At 40.1% G+C, this 15987-nt stretch overlaps 1 protein-coding gene across 1 annotated transcript in view; it reads left to right on the top strand.

Annotated features, from left to right (window-relative positions):
• KDM4C (lysine demethylase 4C) overlaps nucleotides 1-15987 on the top strand; it is a 430799-nt gene that overhangs the window by 378890 nt on the left and 35922 nt on the right. The window contains 1 exon segment of the mRNA XM_017857354.1: nucleotides 9245-9415. Coding sequence (XP_017712843.1) covers nucleotides 9245-9415 — 171 coding nt within the window.

The following is a 15987-nucleotide window of genomic DNA, read 5'->3' as shown; positions in this document are numbered from 1 at the left end:
TAAAAAAAAAAAAAAAAAAAAAAAGATTGGCTACTGTGTCATTAAATATTCCAGGTGAAAAAATCTTTTTAATTATTATGAAGAAAAATTTGTGTCTTAGAAAATGGGAAAAAATACTATTTTCTTTCATTAATTCTAGCACAAATTTAACAGTTCTCTCAATTTTGAGCATAGGCAGAGATTGCATTAACAGTTTCTATAACTGTCTACGATGGAAATCATATTACCATTTTAACAGAAATTTTAAAAATATTATTTATGCTCATCAACAACTCTATAATCAGGATATTAATAGTTGTTAGACCTACCTTTGGATGTTAGTATTTAATGCATTATTTTAAAATCATATTTATTTTCCTTCCTGGTCAGGGAACCAAAAAAGAAAAGAAAACAAGTTTATTTTTTAAATATAATTGTTTGTAATCTTCTATGTTTATTTTATGCATTCGAAAACATAGTTCTGAGTAGGGCTTCACAGAGTAGCCAGAGAGGTCCCTGGTACATATTCCAACAGCCTTCCTGGGGTGGTGCATGTGTACTTCCTGGCAACCTCTGGCCTAGTTCAGATCTTTACCTGCATTTTCTTTTCTGGAGGGCCTCCTCTTCCTTCCCTGATCTGAGGTCTCTTAATACCTTGCATTATGGTCAGTCATGTCTGTCTCTCTTACTAGTATGTGAACTATTTGAGAGAAGGGACTCTCTCATTATTTTATTTTTATTCTTAGCACCTAGGAATGTGCCTTATTTGTGGTGAGCCGTTAGTAATTTCTTATTTAAATGCCATTTTTTTTAACCCCATGCCATCCTAGTATTGCTTTTCCTCCTGGCATTGATTGACAGCTTGTTCTTGGCATTTTGGCTCAGAGTTCACTGCTGTAGAATGCTCATCAGGCGAGGAATGATGATTTTTTTTCATTGGATTTTCTCAATGCTAGCTGTCAACTTTTTAAAGTCAGCCTTTTGGATATTGTTGTGCCTTTGATGAAGCAGTCCAGATGTTAGGAATGTACTTTCCTCCTTCTTCAGGTTGTAATCATTGGTAGTTAGCTGTCTTTGTTTGAAATTTGGCTGTTTATTTCAACATTGGTAGTCTTAGGAAAGCTAGAGAGTTTTCTTACAAGGGCCTGTGTAATTTCCAAGTTCACACCTGATTGAAGGCAGCATGGTATCAGTGGAGAGAAGACTCTTCTACATTTAAACAATTGGATCTTATTATTAGTGCTGTCCCTTAGAGGTGGCTTAGTATGATGGGAAGGACAGGTATAGTAATGAATTCCAAAAAGACTTGATTATTTTTTTTCTTAATACAGCCCCAAACCTGAGAATGAAATTATTTATTTGATTGAAACAACATGTCTTTGGAATCAGTGGTGATTATTAAAAACAAAGTAAAAGTACAATTTTTTCTTATATCACATTTGCCTTAAATATGAGATGTAGGTAAGTCAGATGAATTTTATGACCAAATTTTATCATTTCACTTTACAAAGTGTTCATTCTCTCACGTCTTTCTTACATCATGATTACTGAACTGAAGAATAAATGTTGGAGATGATGTTTTCTTCCTAACTCATTTGGTTGCTGGTTTTGTTTTGTTTTAGCATATCAGTTGAATAGTTCTGACTATACATGGATTAGCTGATATTTAAGGAATTTTTAAAAATGGGAAGGACTCTTAGTTTTTTATATTTAGTATTTCAGGAATTATTAAATATATAATCAATGAAAAATACAGAGAAACACATAAAGAAGTACTAAATAAATCCCATTACCCAGATTTATACATTACTAACATTTTAGTAATGGATTTTCCCAGTGTTCCTTTTTTCTAGGCATACATATCTGAGTGATAAATCATCACAAGATATTGTGGTTTAAACCAGTGATAACTATTTAGCTCAGGATTCTGTAGGTCATCAGTTTAGGCTAGGCTTGGCTGAGGGCTTCTCTGGTCTAAACTATGCTGCGTCATGCATCTGTGGTCAGCTGCAGAATAGCTTGTCTGATCTTGACTGGGTTCTCGCATGTTTACTGCCTGTGGTCTGTGTGATCTCTCATCTCCAACAGAGTAGCTTGGGCTTGTTCATACAGCAGAGTCTGAGGTTCTTAGAGAGAAAGCAAAAGTGTTCAAGACCTCTTGAACAAAAGGCTATGAATTTGTGTACCATTACTTCTGCTGTATTCTTTTGGCCAATGCAAGCTAAGCCACAGTCTAACCCAGATTCAAAGGGTGGGAAATAAACTTCAGTCCTTGATGGGGAGAACTACAAAGTCACATGCATGGGATGTGGAAATGGGGAGGAGTGAAGATTTTTGGGCAGTTTGGAAATTTACCACAGTGTACGTGTGTGTATACATATGTGTACGTAGATGAAAAGTGAGAGCATATACATTCTGCATTTTTATCACCAGACCTGCTCCAAATCCAAGTTACTAATCCAACCCTTTGGGTGTATTGGGGAAAGTAAATAAATCTTATGTGGGAACTGCCTCAACAAGTATCTAGAGCAATACCTCCCATTCAATCAATGGAAGGCTTAAAAAAATAAATAAAAGGAAATGTAATTTCTTTAGGCCACTACTTGAATTCTATTGGTGTTACTTCCTGGTTGGTTTTATTTCCTCGCTCATGTTTTCCTGTGTTTACTTCCTGTTTGGTTTTATTTCCTTGCTCATGTTTTCCTGTGTTTACTTCCTGGTTGGTTTTACTTCTTCACTCATTTTTTCCCCATGCTTATTTCCTCTCTCATTTCTTTTCATGTTTATTCTTCTGGTTGATGGTCTGGAGCACCCATGTTGTATTAGTCTGTTTTCACATTGCTGTAAAGAACTACCTGAGACTGGGTAATTTATAAAGAGAAGAGGTTTAATTGACTTCTGCAGGTGTACAGGAAGCATGGATGGGGAGGCCTCAGAAAACTTACAATAATGGTAGAAGACGAAGGGGAAGCTGCTCATCTTACATGGTCCAAGCAGGAGGAAGAGATAGCAGTGGGAGATGCTATACACACACACAGACTTAAACAGCCAGATCGCATGAGAACTCTATCACAAGACAGCACTAGGGGGATGGTGCTAAACCATTAGAAACCACCGCCATGATCCAGTCACCTCCCACCAGGTCCCACCTCCAATACTGGGGATTCCAATTCCACATGAGCTTTGGGTGGGGACACAAAGCCAAACTGTATCCCGTGTCATGGGAGAGCACTGCTCTAGACTACTTCTAAACTGTTCTGAGATCTTAGAAAAGTCACTTGACTTTGTCAAGAGTGTCAGTAGATGTTACATCATCTATTTATTCAAAATAAAAACTACCTCACAAAATTATTGGGAGAATTTGATTACCTCATGTATATGGACATACGTTGGAAACTCTAGATGTGTTATTTTTCCTAGGAATTATTTATGCTTTTATGGAATGTCTATAACTTCTTTTTAATTAACATTTTGGTCATCTCCCCAGCATCTCTAACTGGCTCTACCATTTTAAAAAATGACATGTATTTTTTTTAAGCTACTGTTTGTTCATTTCTGCTTAGTTCATATTAAAGAAAATTCAAGTTTTACAGCCTTAGCTTGCACACTAATCTTCAGAACACCATAGCCATTTCTTTAATCTGATGGATGCCCTCGCATGACGCCTGTCTTTTCTGATCAGAAATGACATTCTTAACATCAATAGATTCTTAGGCTTTTCTGACAGGAAATATTTTTGAGGATATATAATCAGTTATGGGGTATGCTTATCAATACATTTTCCTGCAAAATAAATCAGAAATCCTATCAAAATAGCATTATGAAATAATCCATTTCCCTTAGTACTCCTCGTGAAATGGGCTTGCCTGACGTTTCTGAGAATTTTTATTTAGATGAAGGTTGTGTATTTAATTTATATACTGACCATTTTTCTAACCAGCCAATCTGCATAAATTTCATATTCTAAGCAGGAAAAAAATGGTTGTGATCTGGAACCAGCCTCTTCCTTATAAAGCCTGCATCACCTTCCTTTTCCCTTGGCTGGCCTCTTGTACTTTCCAGACTGTGTGAATTTCACCATAAACCTTCTTTATTCCCTTCCCCTACCCACATACATGCACACCCAGCCAAAGAAAGAGAAACCAAAGAAACAGAACCTGTAGGGATGAATAGGGATATCGCTCTACAGTGCCCGTTTGCTTCTCTTTGCCCTTTTCTGGACAGAAGCAGATGGAATTCTGTCCTCTTCCATTTTGAAAATTTGTACACATTCACTCACCCACTCATTTATCCATCCATTCATTGATTCACTGTTCATCTGTCAGGAACAGTGTTACAGACACCGTGCTGAGTTCTCTGGATAAAAAGACAAGCTCTGGCACTGATTCGCAGAGTTTACCCTGTCATTAAAAGGATGGTAACTGAAAGAGTCATGTGGCCAGGGTCTTAAGAGAGTTGTAAACAAAGGCTCTGGGAGCCCTGGGGATGCAGAGGAGACCACATTATGCTTTCCTTCCTAGGGACCATAGCCGTGTGCCTAAATTTGACAAGAGTAGAGTCAGAGGCTGCTGGAGCGGGTGAGGTGAAGGGTAGGTGCCTAGATTGTTTTCCCAGCAGTGATTTGAGGCTGGATTGATCCTTGTCAGTGTGAAGTCAGGGTACTGCCCACTCATCCATGCCAATGACTCAGGTACTGTAGGAAAGTGGTTGATTTGCCTGAGCTGAAGGTCTCATGTATGTTCTTCATTTCCTAGATGAAGCCAGTTAGGATTTGCTGAGAGTCTGCTACCGATGAGACTAGGCAACCTTTGTGCTTCATCCTGTTTTATAGCATAACTTTGATTTAGGTATAATTTCTTCCACAGGTGACCAAACTGAAGCTGAGGATGACAAGGGTTATGTAACACCCCCAAGATCACACAGCTTGAAAGAGTAATCAGCTTAGAATGCAAATCCCAACACATTGTCCCCTTTGAGAGCAAACAATTTTTAGTAAAACTTCCAATTTTAACAGAATATACACTAAATAACCAATACCATATTAAAATACAATGCTTGTATTTCTGACCATGACTGTGTTTCAGTTTGACAGAGAGGGCAGCATCTGCAAGAAAGTTCTGCCAAGATGAAGCCTGTGTATCCCTAATCCACATCACTCAGGGCCACTGTCTGTGGCCACACAGGTTGTGAATGTGGCCTCCTGGAGTTAGTTGTAACCTGTACAACCTGAAGTAGCTGTCACGGGCCCAATCTTGGAGTCGCATCACTTGCATGCTGTGCCTCCACTCATGTTAATTACTACATCCAAGTCATTCTCTTACTTTAAAAGGTTGGATATATTTAAAGGGAATGAATGGAGGTAAAGTCATAAACTGCATAATTATCTCAGTATATGTTAAATACTATCACCTAGCTGTTAAAGATTTCTACTTCAAGTATGGTGATACAAATCAGGCTTCTTACTGTTGTGCTTTGTCAAATGTTTACATACCTACCCACACCTAAAGGTATAGAAAAATTTCCCAAGCAACCCAGTAATCACTGGGGAATGATTTCAGGGAGGAAAGAAGGAAAGTATCCTTTTGTTCTGTCAGGTATGTGGGACACTAGATGGCAGAGATGGTTAGAGACCCTTACGAAGATGTTTGTCGGGAGGGGGCCTGCCCCTTTGTCCAAATCATGAGCATTCTTGTCCCCAGTTCCTTTCTCCAGATCCTCATCTCCCACTATACTGTCGCTTTAAGCTCCACCAGCCCCTTGTCTATGGCTATACAGACCTGGATCACCTGTCTTCTATATCTAAACCCCTCAGTGGCTTCCTAGGTTCACAGAGTAACATTTAGACTCCCTAGGATGGCATAAGAACTGTTCTCCCCTACTCCCAGTGCCCTGACCCCTGGTCCCTAGGCCATTTCTCTAGTTTCTCCTACTTTCTACACCATAGCAAGACCTCTTACAGTTCGACAACAGAATGGCTGCTTCCTGCTTCTGGGCCTTTGGTCATGCCCATCACTCTGTCCTTGATTGTGTTTTTCCCCTAATTCTGACTGCTGTATGCCCAGGAATGAGGAGTCCTGCTGTAGTTGGCATGCTGGAATGTGTTCCATTAGTCTTCTCTCACGCCACCCGTGAGGTGGCTTCATGGCACATACCTGTGTAGGGCTGTTCCAGGAAACAGGGATACAACCTTAGTGGTTTTGTATATTTGACTCTCCAACACCAGATCTGGTGCCCACTGGCTAGCTATAGATGACTGTTGAGGAAATTAGTCAATGAATGACTCTCTGGGAATGTCTTTGTTTGGTTTCTAGAAGAAAAAGAGTAAGCATAACACTGTGCACACTACAAGGTGTGTTTTAGCTTTTTTGAAATTCATGGGGGAAACAAAAGCAAAGCCTCTAATTGACTTGTGATTCTGGATGATGATAAACTGAATTTCCCAGGAGTGTTCTAAATATCCATGCAAGACAAGACTGGAGTTTAATGAGTCACAGCTTCCTGTAGGTACAGATGACACGTCAGGCTAATTTTGGTCCCTTGGGGATTATGAGGGCCTGGACCTTCCCATGAGCTTGGTTCAGGGCCTTCCCAGCAGGTCAGAGCTCATGACATCAAACAAATCAGAGTTGATGCATGAGCCTTTGAGGCTGGTATAAAGAAGATCCAGTCTTGAGAGTAGACTTTGGCATTAGATATTGACTGCAGTCTCTTCCTAGTAGGTACGGGCTTTGTAGGAGTTCCTGAAAGGGGAACAGGGACTATAGCCTTATCTTGAAAATCAAAACAAACAACCCAAAACACATCAAGCTAACATTTCTAGAGCACTTAATATGTGCCAATCACTCTGCCAAGTATTTCTGAGAGAAGTCATTTGTTCTTAAGTCTTATGTTTCCTTAGCATGATGTGTATACCCTGAGGCCTACACATGGTTTTATAGGATGGCAGGAATATGTGTGGAAGGAGAATAGGGACAGGGAGAAAATAAATAAAGATGGAGTCTACAACCCATAAGGATGGCAGGAATATGTGTGGAAGGAGAATAGGGAGAGGGAGAAAATAAAGATGGAGTCTACATGCCCATATTCTTTTTTTTTTTTTTTTTTTTGAGAAGGAGTCTCGCTCCTGTCACCTCAGGCTGGAGTGGCAGTGCCAGATCTCAGGCTCACCCTGCAAACTCCGGGCCTCCCGGGTTTAACGCCATTCTCCTGCCTCCAGGCCTCCCGAGTAGCTGGGACTACAGGCCGGGCCGCCACCGGTCGCCTGCTAGTTTTTTGTATTTTTTTAGTAGAGAACGGGGTTTCAGCCGTGTTAGGGCCAGGATGGTCTCGATCTCCCTGAGCCTCCCGTGATCCCCCCGCCTCGGCCTCCCAAAGTGCTGGGATTACAGGCTTGAGCCACCGTGCCCGGCCGCCCATATTCTTAGGAAAGGACTGCAACCTAGCTGTTATCAGTATGAGCTGGTAATTGAACTTGAGCCTTAATTTTAATTTAAAATAAGATGAACTGTCATATGTGTTAGTTTTTCTAGTCTAAAACTATTACTACAGCTCTCCTACAGGTCTTAAAAATTACTTCGGTGTATTTAGGGATTGAGCAAATGAGTAAATGGGTTTATATTGTAGAAGCCAACCCGTTTTCACTGAAAAAGGATGAAGATACAAATACGGAATAGAGGGAGGCAAGAAAGAACCTGCAGGGATGAATAGGGATATCACTCTGAACTGGTGATTTCCAATATATGTGTGTTTGTGGCAAATTGATATATGCATGTGTGTATTTATGCACATAAATATGCACATGTTAAATGCATGTATTTCATTGTTCCATCTGCTGGAACAACTGAGAATCAAAGATACTCCTGTAATAAGAGCATACCTAAGCACCTGTACCTGAGTTTCTAATGTCACTGCCCCTCTGAACTGAACTATACTCCTGCAATGGCTAATTTCAGGACTGGTGCAAGATGATCCTGAAACATCTTATCAGACAAGATAGTAAGGAACTGCAGGTAAAAAAAAAAAAAAAAAGAAAGAAAGGAAAAAAAAAAGAAAGATCACAAGAACCAGAAGGGGGCTCTTATTGGTCAAATCTGGGACAGTTTGAACACCAAAATAATAAAGTAAAGTATGAATTATAAACAACTGGGGCGGAGGAATTCATCAGCCCATAATGACAATGAATAAAGACAGATGGACAGATGGATGGATGGATGGATGGATGGTTGGATGGATGGATGGATGGATGGGTGCAGGGAAATATGGGCGACTCCTGCTTACCAAATGTCAACTAAGTAATAAATGTGGATAGGGTGGTAGAGCAGGAAAAATCAGTATACACCACCATTGCAGTAAAGATTATGCACAAAACTCAATGGACACTAATTCCAAACAGTTTAAGAGGAACAGGACATTTACATAGTGACGAAAGTGTCTTTCACAGATTGCTTTAGTATAATAGAAAAATAGTAATTAAGTGGAGAAATTGAACTATACTTTGATCAGGATCAAAATTAACATCACCATTGAGGGGTAAGCAAACATCACATGCCTTCAGATGAAATATCCTGAGAACAAGACAACATCACCTATTTGGGATTCTGGCCAAAAATGTATAACCTGAATCTAATCATGAGCAAACTTAAGACACATGCTTTGTTAAAAGGCAGGAGGAGGAAGAATTGTATCCTTCCAAAGTATCACTACCATAAACAAAGACAGAGGAAATGGTCCTGATTAAAGAAGCCTAAAGAGATGTGGCAACTAAATGCAATACTTGAGTCTAGACTGGATTCTGTACTTGGGAGTTTGAGGGTAGGGAAGGTGGATAGCATAATGGCCACTATTCGATCATTTGACCAACTGGAGTGTAGATGGAGATTAAAGTATCCTATCAGTGTTCAGTTTCCTGAAGTTGATATATTTGGATATACATATACATGTGTGTTGGATACAGACATACACATGTGTATATATATATATACACACACACATATTCTTTCTCTCTTTGTATATGCATACACACATAAAACCAATGGATGAACCTGGGTAAAGGTGATAGTATAAACAAGTATTGTTTATACTATTTGTATTCTTGCAACTTTTTTGTAAGTTTGAAATTATTCTTCAGTATTAAGTTAAAAAAATTTTTTAAAATCTTGGCCAAATAAATGATTGATTTTCAAGTGAATACTTTTTATTTTATGTCCTTTCTTTTCCTGTTCTCTCTCTTATTTATTTTCTTTCTGTTTCGTGTCCCTTCTTTTAGAAGCCCAAGGCTTGCGAGAAGGTCATTTCTGTGGGACAGACGGTCATCACGAAGCATCGAAACACCCGGTATTACAGTTGCAGAGTGATGGCTGTGACATCGCAGACCTTCTATGAGGTCATGTTTGATGATGGCTCCTTCAGCAGAGACACATTTCCTGAGGATATCGTGGTAAGGAGGCTTCCTTGAGTGCCTGCTACCCAGAGTCATTAAAAAAAAAAAAACCAAAGTAGCCGAGCCCTTCAGAATTTTTATTTTGGCTTTTTGAGTAGCTCATTCACTTGGTTCATAGCCTTTATCATTCTAAATAATAGCCAGGTGAACTTAGACTGATCTTCGCAGATTCTTTTGATTGAGTGAGAAATGTTGTTTGGCCAAGAAATAAGGGAGCAGCCCTCACGACCCAGTCACCTCTTGAAGGCCCGCCTGTTCATACTATCACATTGGCAACCCCTGAATTTTGGATGGGACCTATTCAAACCATAGCAGATATGATCCACCTATTCTTTTCTGTTACAAGATGTGAACAAATTTGAATTCCTTTATGACTTCTTTTTCTTTACGCTTAACTAGAGAATATGGTTTTGATTAATCTGACTTGACAATGTGTTTAAATCTTTGGATGTTCCTCATGGGAGTAACAAAAGTCACACAGAAGAAAGGCTGTGGCATTTAATGAGTTTCGTTACTGTGGCGGAGACTAGAACTCTGTGTGTGTATGTGTGCGTGTGTGTGTCTGGCTATCTTGTTGGTCTGTCTTCATCTCATCCTTCCTCTGTCCCCCACCAAACACCTTGAGGGGGCTCATTCTGAGGAACTAGTGAACGTATGCCAGGGTAATGACTGAGTTTGTGTCAGGGCTTGCTGTTTAGCAGGTGTTTTCACAAGAAGAGCACTTTCCACAGAGGGTTTTTTTGACACTGAAATCAAAAGTCTCACCGTGACTGAGAGGAGAGTGGGAGAGTCTGGTGCTGATCCTGTTATGCCTTCTCCTCTCGGGGGGGTGTGAGTTTGGGGAGCTGACCCTTCATAATGTAGTCGTCACTTCTGCCTCGTCCTGGGTCTCTGTTGATGCTTTGCTTTTGTTTGTACTTGGAAAGGTATTTTCAGCGACTCTTTAATTGTCATAATTGTGTATTATGTGCAGTTGAAAATTAAATGTAACCTTTTGAGATTGCTGAAGACAGTTTCTAGGATTTTGGTCTCCAGGAGTTGAAGAACCATTGCTTCAGTTAGTTTTGTTATACTTAACCTCTGTCTATGCTGGTAAGAATGACAAGTATATAAACAAAAGTGACCTCATTTGAAAGATTTTAAAGCAAATGAATGTAAATTATTTAAAAATCCCAGAAGAGTGAATTGTGTTTCTTACCAGGGTTCTAGCTGGAGCTTACCTTTACTGCATTGCCATTGTTATTCATAAACAGCATCCCTTAGGTGACATACTCTCCTCATTAGAATTAGAATTAGAATTAGTCGTCCCTTCAAGCACTCAATCTACATTCACTGAATACCTGCTGTGTGTCACGTACTTACCACACTAGGTGCTGGGAAACATAAAGAGAAAGAAGATGTAATCCTTGCTCAGTCTTGGTAGGAGGTAGGCTGGTAAATGGATGCTTTCTCTACCGTGGACCCATGTCTAGAACCTGTGTGGTTCTATACTTGAACTACAAGCAATCTACCACCTGTTGGGGCTGGAAGAATGAGTAACACTTACTGACATTTACCATGTTCCAGGCATTGCTCCAAGAACTAGACCCATGAACTCAGTTCATCCTCATAACCCTACACACTAGGGATTATAATTTTTTCACATTTTGCTGTTGAGGAAACTGAGGCACAACATGGTGAATAATTGTCCCAAGGTCACACATAACTAAGAAGTGTCAGAAACACTATTTGATTACGTGTATTCCGTCTCTAGAAATTCCACTCTTAATCCTGGGGAAGAAAGGACATTTAAAGCAGTAGGAGAAGGGGTATGTGGGAGCAAGAAAGGCTTGAAAAGCCGTTGGTAGAATGAGGCCCCTGGACTTTCACCAGCCCTGTGCAGGCTACATAGTTGTTTCAGAATTAGCCTTCTCTTGTGAAGACTGTGAATACTGAGCTGGCAAAAGACAGAAAACCTTTTGGTGAGAAACACTGTGGCAGTGGGATGAAAGACTTCTGAGCACTAATTTCAAAACCTGAGCACAGTTAAACAGGTAAAACCAGTGAGGTCTTTAGCCATGATAGGAATTAATGAACCCTAGATTCTTTTACATCACAAGCCTATACACACTACACCAGTTTGAGGCTTTCCTGGAATGTCTTTACATTGGAAAAGAATGTCTGTAATCCTGTAATGTTTGAAATCCTGCAAGTATTTCCTTTGACACCCTCCATTTCCTCCTTCTGTGAACCAGAACAAATATGATTTTAAGTACACTTGAGTGTTGTGAGAAGAACACAGAAGCTAACCCATAGAAGAGTTTTCCGGAGCGCATGCCATTTAAATCAACGAGAATGAAAAAGCAAACCTCTTCACACCTTGGTTAGCTGTCACTTAGCATTTTTGATAAGGATTTGAGACTTAGCAGCAGTTGCGTATGCCCATGTGGTCACAACTGTTGCCCTGGAGGGTGGCAGGTAGCATGGAGTGGCATGAATTCACATAGATTGGAAAGAATGTGTCTATCTAAATGTGGGTGAATAGTAATGTCTTTTTTTGTTCTTTTTTGTGACAGGGCCTCATTTTGTCACCTAGGCTGGAGTGCAGTGGTGTGATCATAGCCCACTGCAGCCTTGAGCTCCTGGGCTCCAGTGATCCTCCCGCCTCAGCCTTTTGAGTAACTGGAACCACAGCCATGTGCCACCATGCCTGGCTAATTTTTTTTTTTATTTATTTTTTTATTTTTTGTAAAGATGATGTCAAACTGTGTTGCCCAGGCTGGTCTCAAACTCTTGGGCTCAAGCGATCCTCCCACCTCGGCATCCCAAAGTGCTGGGATTACAGGTGTGAGCCACTGCCGCTGGCCTAATAACTTCTTCAGAAAAAACAAAACAAAACAAAATGAAAACCAAATTCTTCTTTGAGCAGGTCTTCTCTATTTTGTCTGACCTTTCCTCCTTCTATGCTCTCCACTGCCATATACTAATCTCTTGCCTTCTTGGTTCCCCGTTCCAGGCTCCTAGTAGGAATAATTCAATCAGATTGTGTTTCAAGTTCCATATACTTTCTAACAGTGTCACCATTGTTAGCTGCTGTGGCCTCTTCCCTCTCTTACCTTGGTGATGAATGAGGCTTCCTCAGCTCACTCTTGCTGACTCTATAGGGGAAGTTTTTTTCCCACTTGTAAGATTGTATTAGGCAGGGTTCTCCAGAGAACCAGAACCAATAGGAGATACACTTACGGAAAGAGATGATAAGGAATTGGCTCTGTGATTATGGAGGCTGAGAGGTCCCAAGATCTGTAATCAGCAGGCCCAAGACTCAGGAAGAGCTGATGTTCAATTGGAGTCCAAAGGCAGGAAAAAGACTACTGCTCAAGCTTGAAAGCAGTCAAGCAGGAAGAATTCCCTCTCCCTTGGAGAAAAGCCAGTTTTTTTGTTCTATTCATGCATTCAAACTGATTGCATGAGGCCCATGCACATTAGAGAGGGCAGCCTGCCTTACTAGGTCTATCATTTTAAATGTTAAACTCATGTAGAAATACCCAGGGTAAAGTTGGATTAAATATCTGACCACTCTGTGTCCCAGTCAAGCTGATATAAAATTAGCCACCATGAATATATTGTCCTGGGATGCTAGGTTTGTAGATTGTAGAAGACTCTTTAGCTTGTGGAGACAGAAGCTGGGACTCTGTGGCAGAATGCATTTTCCTTTCCTTTCGAGCAGCCATGTGGGTCAGTCAGTGTGTAGGTCCCTATAGATCCACTCTGTTTGCAACAGTTTGTCTTGGTCATCATCCAGGTATCTGAAATGCAAAGTAATGGGTTTAAAAGGTAAACTTTAAAGCCTGGGCAACATGGTGAAACTCTGTTTCTACAAAAAAAAAATTAAAAAATTATTAGGCATGGTGGCACATGCCTTTAGTCCCAGCTGTTTGGGAGGCTGCAGCAGGAGGATCTCTTGAGTGCAGGAGTTTGAGGCTGCAGTAAGCTATGATCACGCCACTGCACTCCAACCTGAGTGACACAGTGAGACCCCTTCTCAGATAGAGAGATAGATAGATAGATAGATAGATAGATAGATAGATAGATAGATAGATGGATGGATAGTAAGTTTTTAAAATTTCAAGTATTAATAAAGATTGGGAGCCTGTTTCTCACTGAAATTAATGAAAGCTACATAACTAAATGCCTTTATAGTATGCCAGCTAGACTTCAATTTCAGATATAGAAATTTGATGTTATATTTTAAGATAAAATGTATATGTATAATTAAGTATAGTTTCATATATGCTTTATTCCTTATATGATATAATTATGTTTATACCATACGCATTTATTCATTTATTTTTGAGATGGGGTCTTGATGGCTGATCATGGCTCACTGCTCCCTTGACCTCCTGGGCTCAAGTGATCCTCCTGCCTTAGCCTCCCAAGTAGCTGGGACTACTGGCATGTACCATACGCAGCTAATGTTTTATTTTATTTTGTAGAGATGGGGTCTCACCATGTTGCCCAGGCTGGTCTTGAACTCCTGGGCTCAACTTATCCTTCTGCCTCAGCCTCCCAAAGTGCTGGGATTACAGGCATGAGCCATGGTGCCCAGCCCCACACACCATTATTTAAGCCATGGGGCTTAATTGCTAAGATCATCCCACTTCCACTTTTGATAATTCATCTGCATCAGAACTGTTGTCTGGGAGATGGGGACCCTGCTCAGTATCATAATGGAAAGTTACATCAGGACATAAAAAAACAATGTAATCAGGTTTGTTTCTGTCTCAGTATCTTGAAGATCATGGCAGAATAATTATATGGTGAAAACACTAACTACATTTCACATTCCTCAGAGAAATCTTGTTTTCATTAGGTGATATACCTGTAGCCTGAGCAACTGGCGGTAGTAAGTGATGTTTTTCTTCTGTTTGTCCAAAAACTCTCTAATCCACACAATGTGCATATCAGGTGTGAGTGCCACGGGGAAGAATTATTCACCAAATTATTCATCAAATGTAGTGTGACCCCGATGTTACTGGCTACTGAAGAACCAGTTTCTCTAAGCCTCAGGTACTTGTTAACTAGAATTGCTGTAAGGGTACAGTGCAATTTCAGTTTCCTATGAAAATCAAATTTAGGATATCAAGTTTAATCATCCCAAGCTATTTATCTATGTATGACACAAATATAGTCCCTTGTGGAGCCTGATGCTTTAGTAAAGAAAGTTACACACGCATATTTATAGAGTTGATGATTACAAATCATTTCATAAATGCAACAGATGAGAACCCTTTAATGCAGGCTGGCCTATCCCATGTTTGAGAATAAACTTGGCAGGCATTAAAAATGCTTATGTTAGGGTTATGTGACTGGAGAGAGCATTTGGAGTAGTAAGGAGAAACGCTCTTTAACTACCAGGAAATGTCTTTCCCTACCTAGGTACTTTATTTCTGTGCTAGCCAGAAAAAATGTCCAAAAAATTCTCTGTCAACAATGCACCTGCAAAATGTATGTATCAGCCCAGTTAAACTCCACATGCAGTCTGTAGCTGCCAAGGGAAGTAATAAAAGATGTATTACTACACACCTCCATCTGTCGGTCTATGAAATTGGGACACACTTCTGACGAATTTTTTTGCCTTCCACTATTTTGATGGAAATGAAAGTTGCCCACCTGAAAGTACTCAATGAACGTAAAGATTCCCAGGCCTCTATTAGCCTCTGCCAAAACCTGGGATCCTCTAGCATGCCCCTGTTGACAGTGGAGTGATGACTGTTTCCTTTCCTCTGAACTTTGAGCTCACTTTGAGGGAGGAGAATGGTACAGTGGACACTTGAGTTCTCACTTACCATTCACCACTGGGTGTGAGAAGAGAAACAGGACCGTTTAGAAATTTGATAGCAGGAGTCCATCACTGAAATTTCCATGAGGACTGGCTACGTTTTTCAGCTTTGGTTGAAATGTGAAAGAAGCATGAAAACAATACTCTTCGAGATTCTGGGGGTGGGTAGTCATGGGCTTTAGTTTTGAAGGCTGTACAATGCAAACTGAGGTTCTTGCAGCCAATTTTTTTTTCTCACATAAAGGCAGTTTGCTTAAACTTTCCAGCCCCAGTTTTTTCCCCCTACTAGTTTGAAAGGAGCAAATAAACTAAATGCCTGACACATAGTAGGCAAAAGTCCAATTTTTTAGAATATAAACTTCAGTATGTAGAACTTTTTTTTTCTTTTTCCTTCCCATCTAGTTTATACTGACCTTTTCTGGTCTTGAAATTTGGAGTTAGAAGATGTGTCCTCAGAACTTCGTGCCTACTTGTCAGATTAAATGAGATCCTGTACTTGTGAGGTTTTGCTGGGTCCATTTATCATTCCCACTTGCTATAAAGTACTCCCAGCATCTTTTAGACTTTGTAGTAGCCTAGTTCCCTACATTTATGCTTATGTTTTCTGAGTATATTGTTTCAGTGTTATTTCAGTGGCTTTCCATAACAAACCCTGCTCCAGAGTAAGTTCACGCACATTTCACAGACATGATACTTGCCAAGTCACACAAAAGCTCCTCAAAGTACATGGTGACAGAGGTAGGTCCTGATT

This window comes from Rhinopithecus bieti, unplaced genomic scaffold (genome assembly GCF_001698545.2).
Source record: "Rhinopithecus bieti isolate Rb0 unplaced genomic scaffold, ASM169854v2 scaffold_42039, whole genome shotgun sequence".
Classification (NCBI taxonomy): Eukaryota; Metazoa; Chordata; class Mammalia; order Primates; family Cercopithecidae; genus Rhinopithecus; species Rhinopithecus bieti.
Note: the sequence above shows the minus strand (reverse complement) of the source record. Positions and strands in the feature narration are given on the sequence as shown.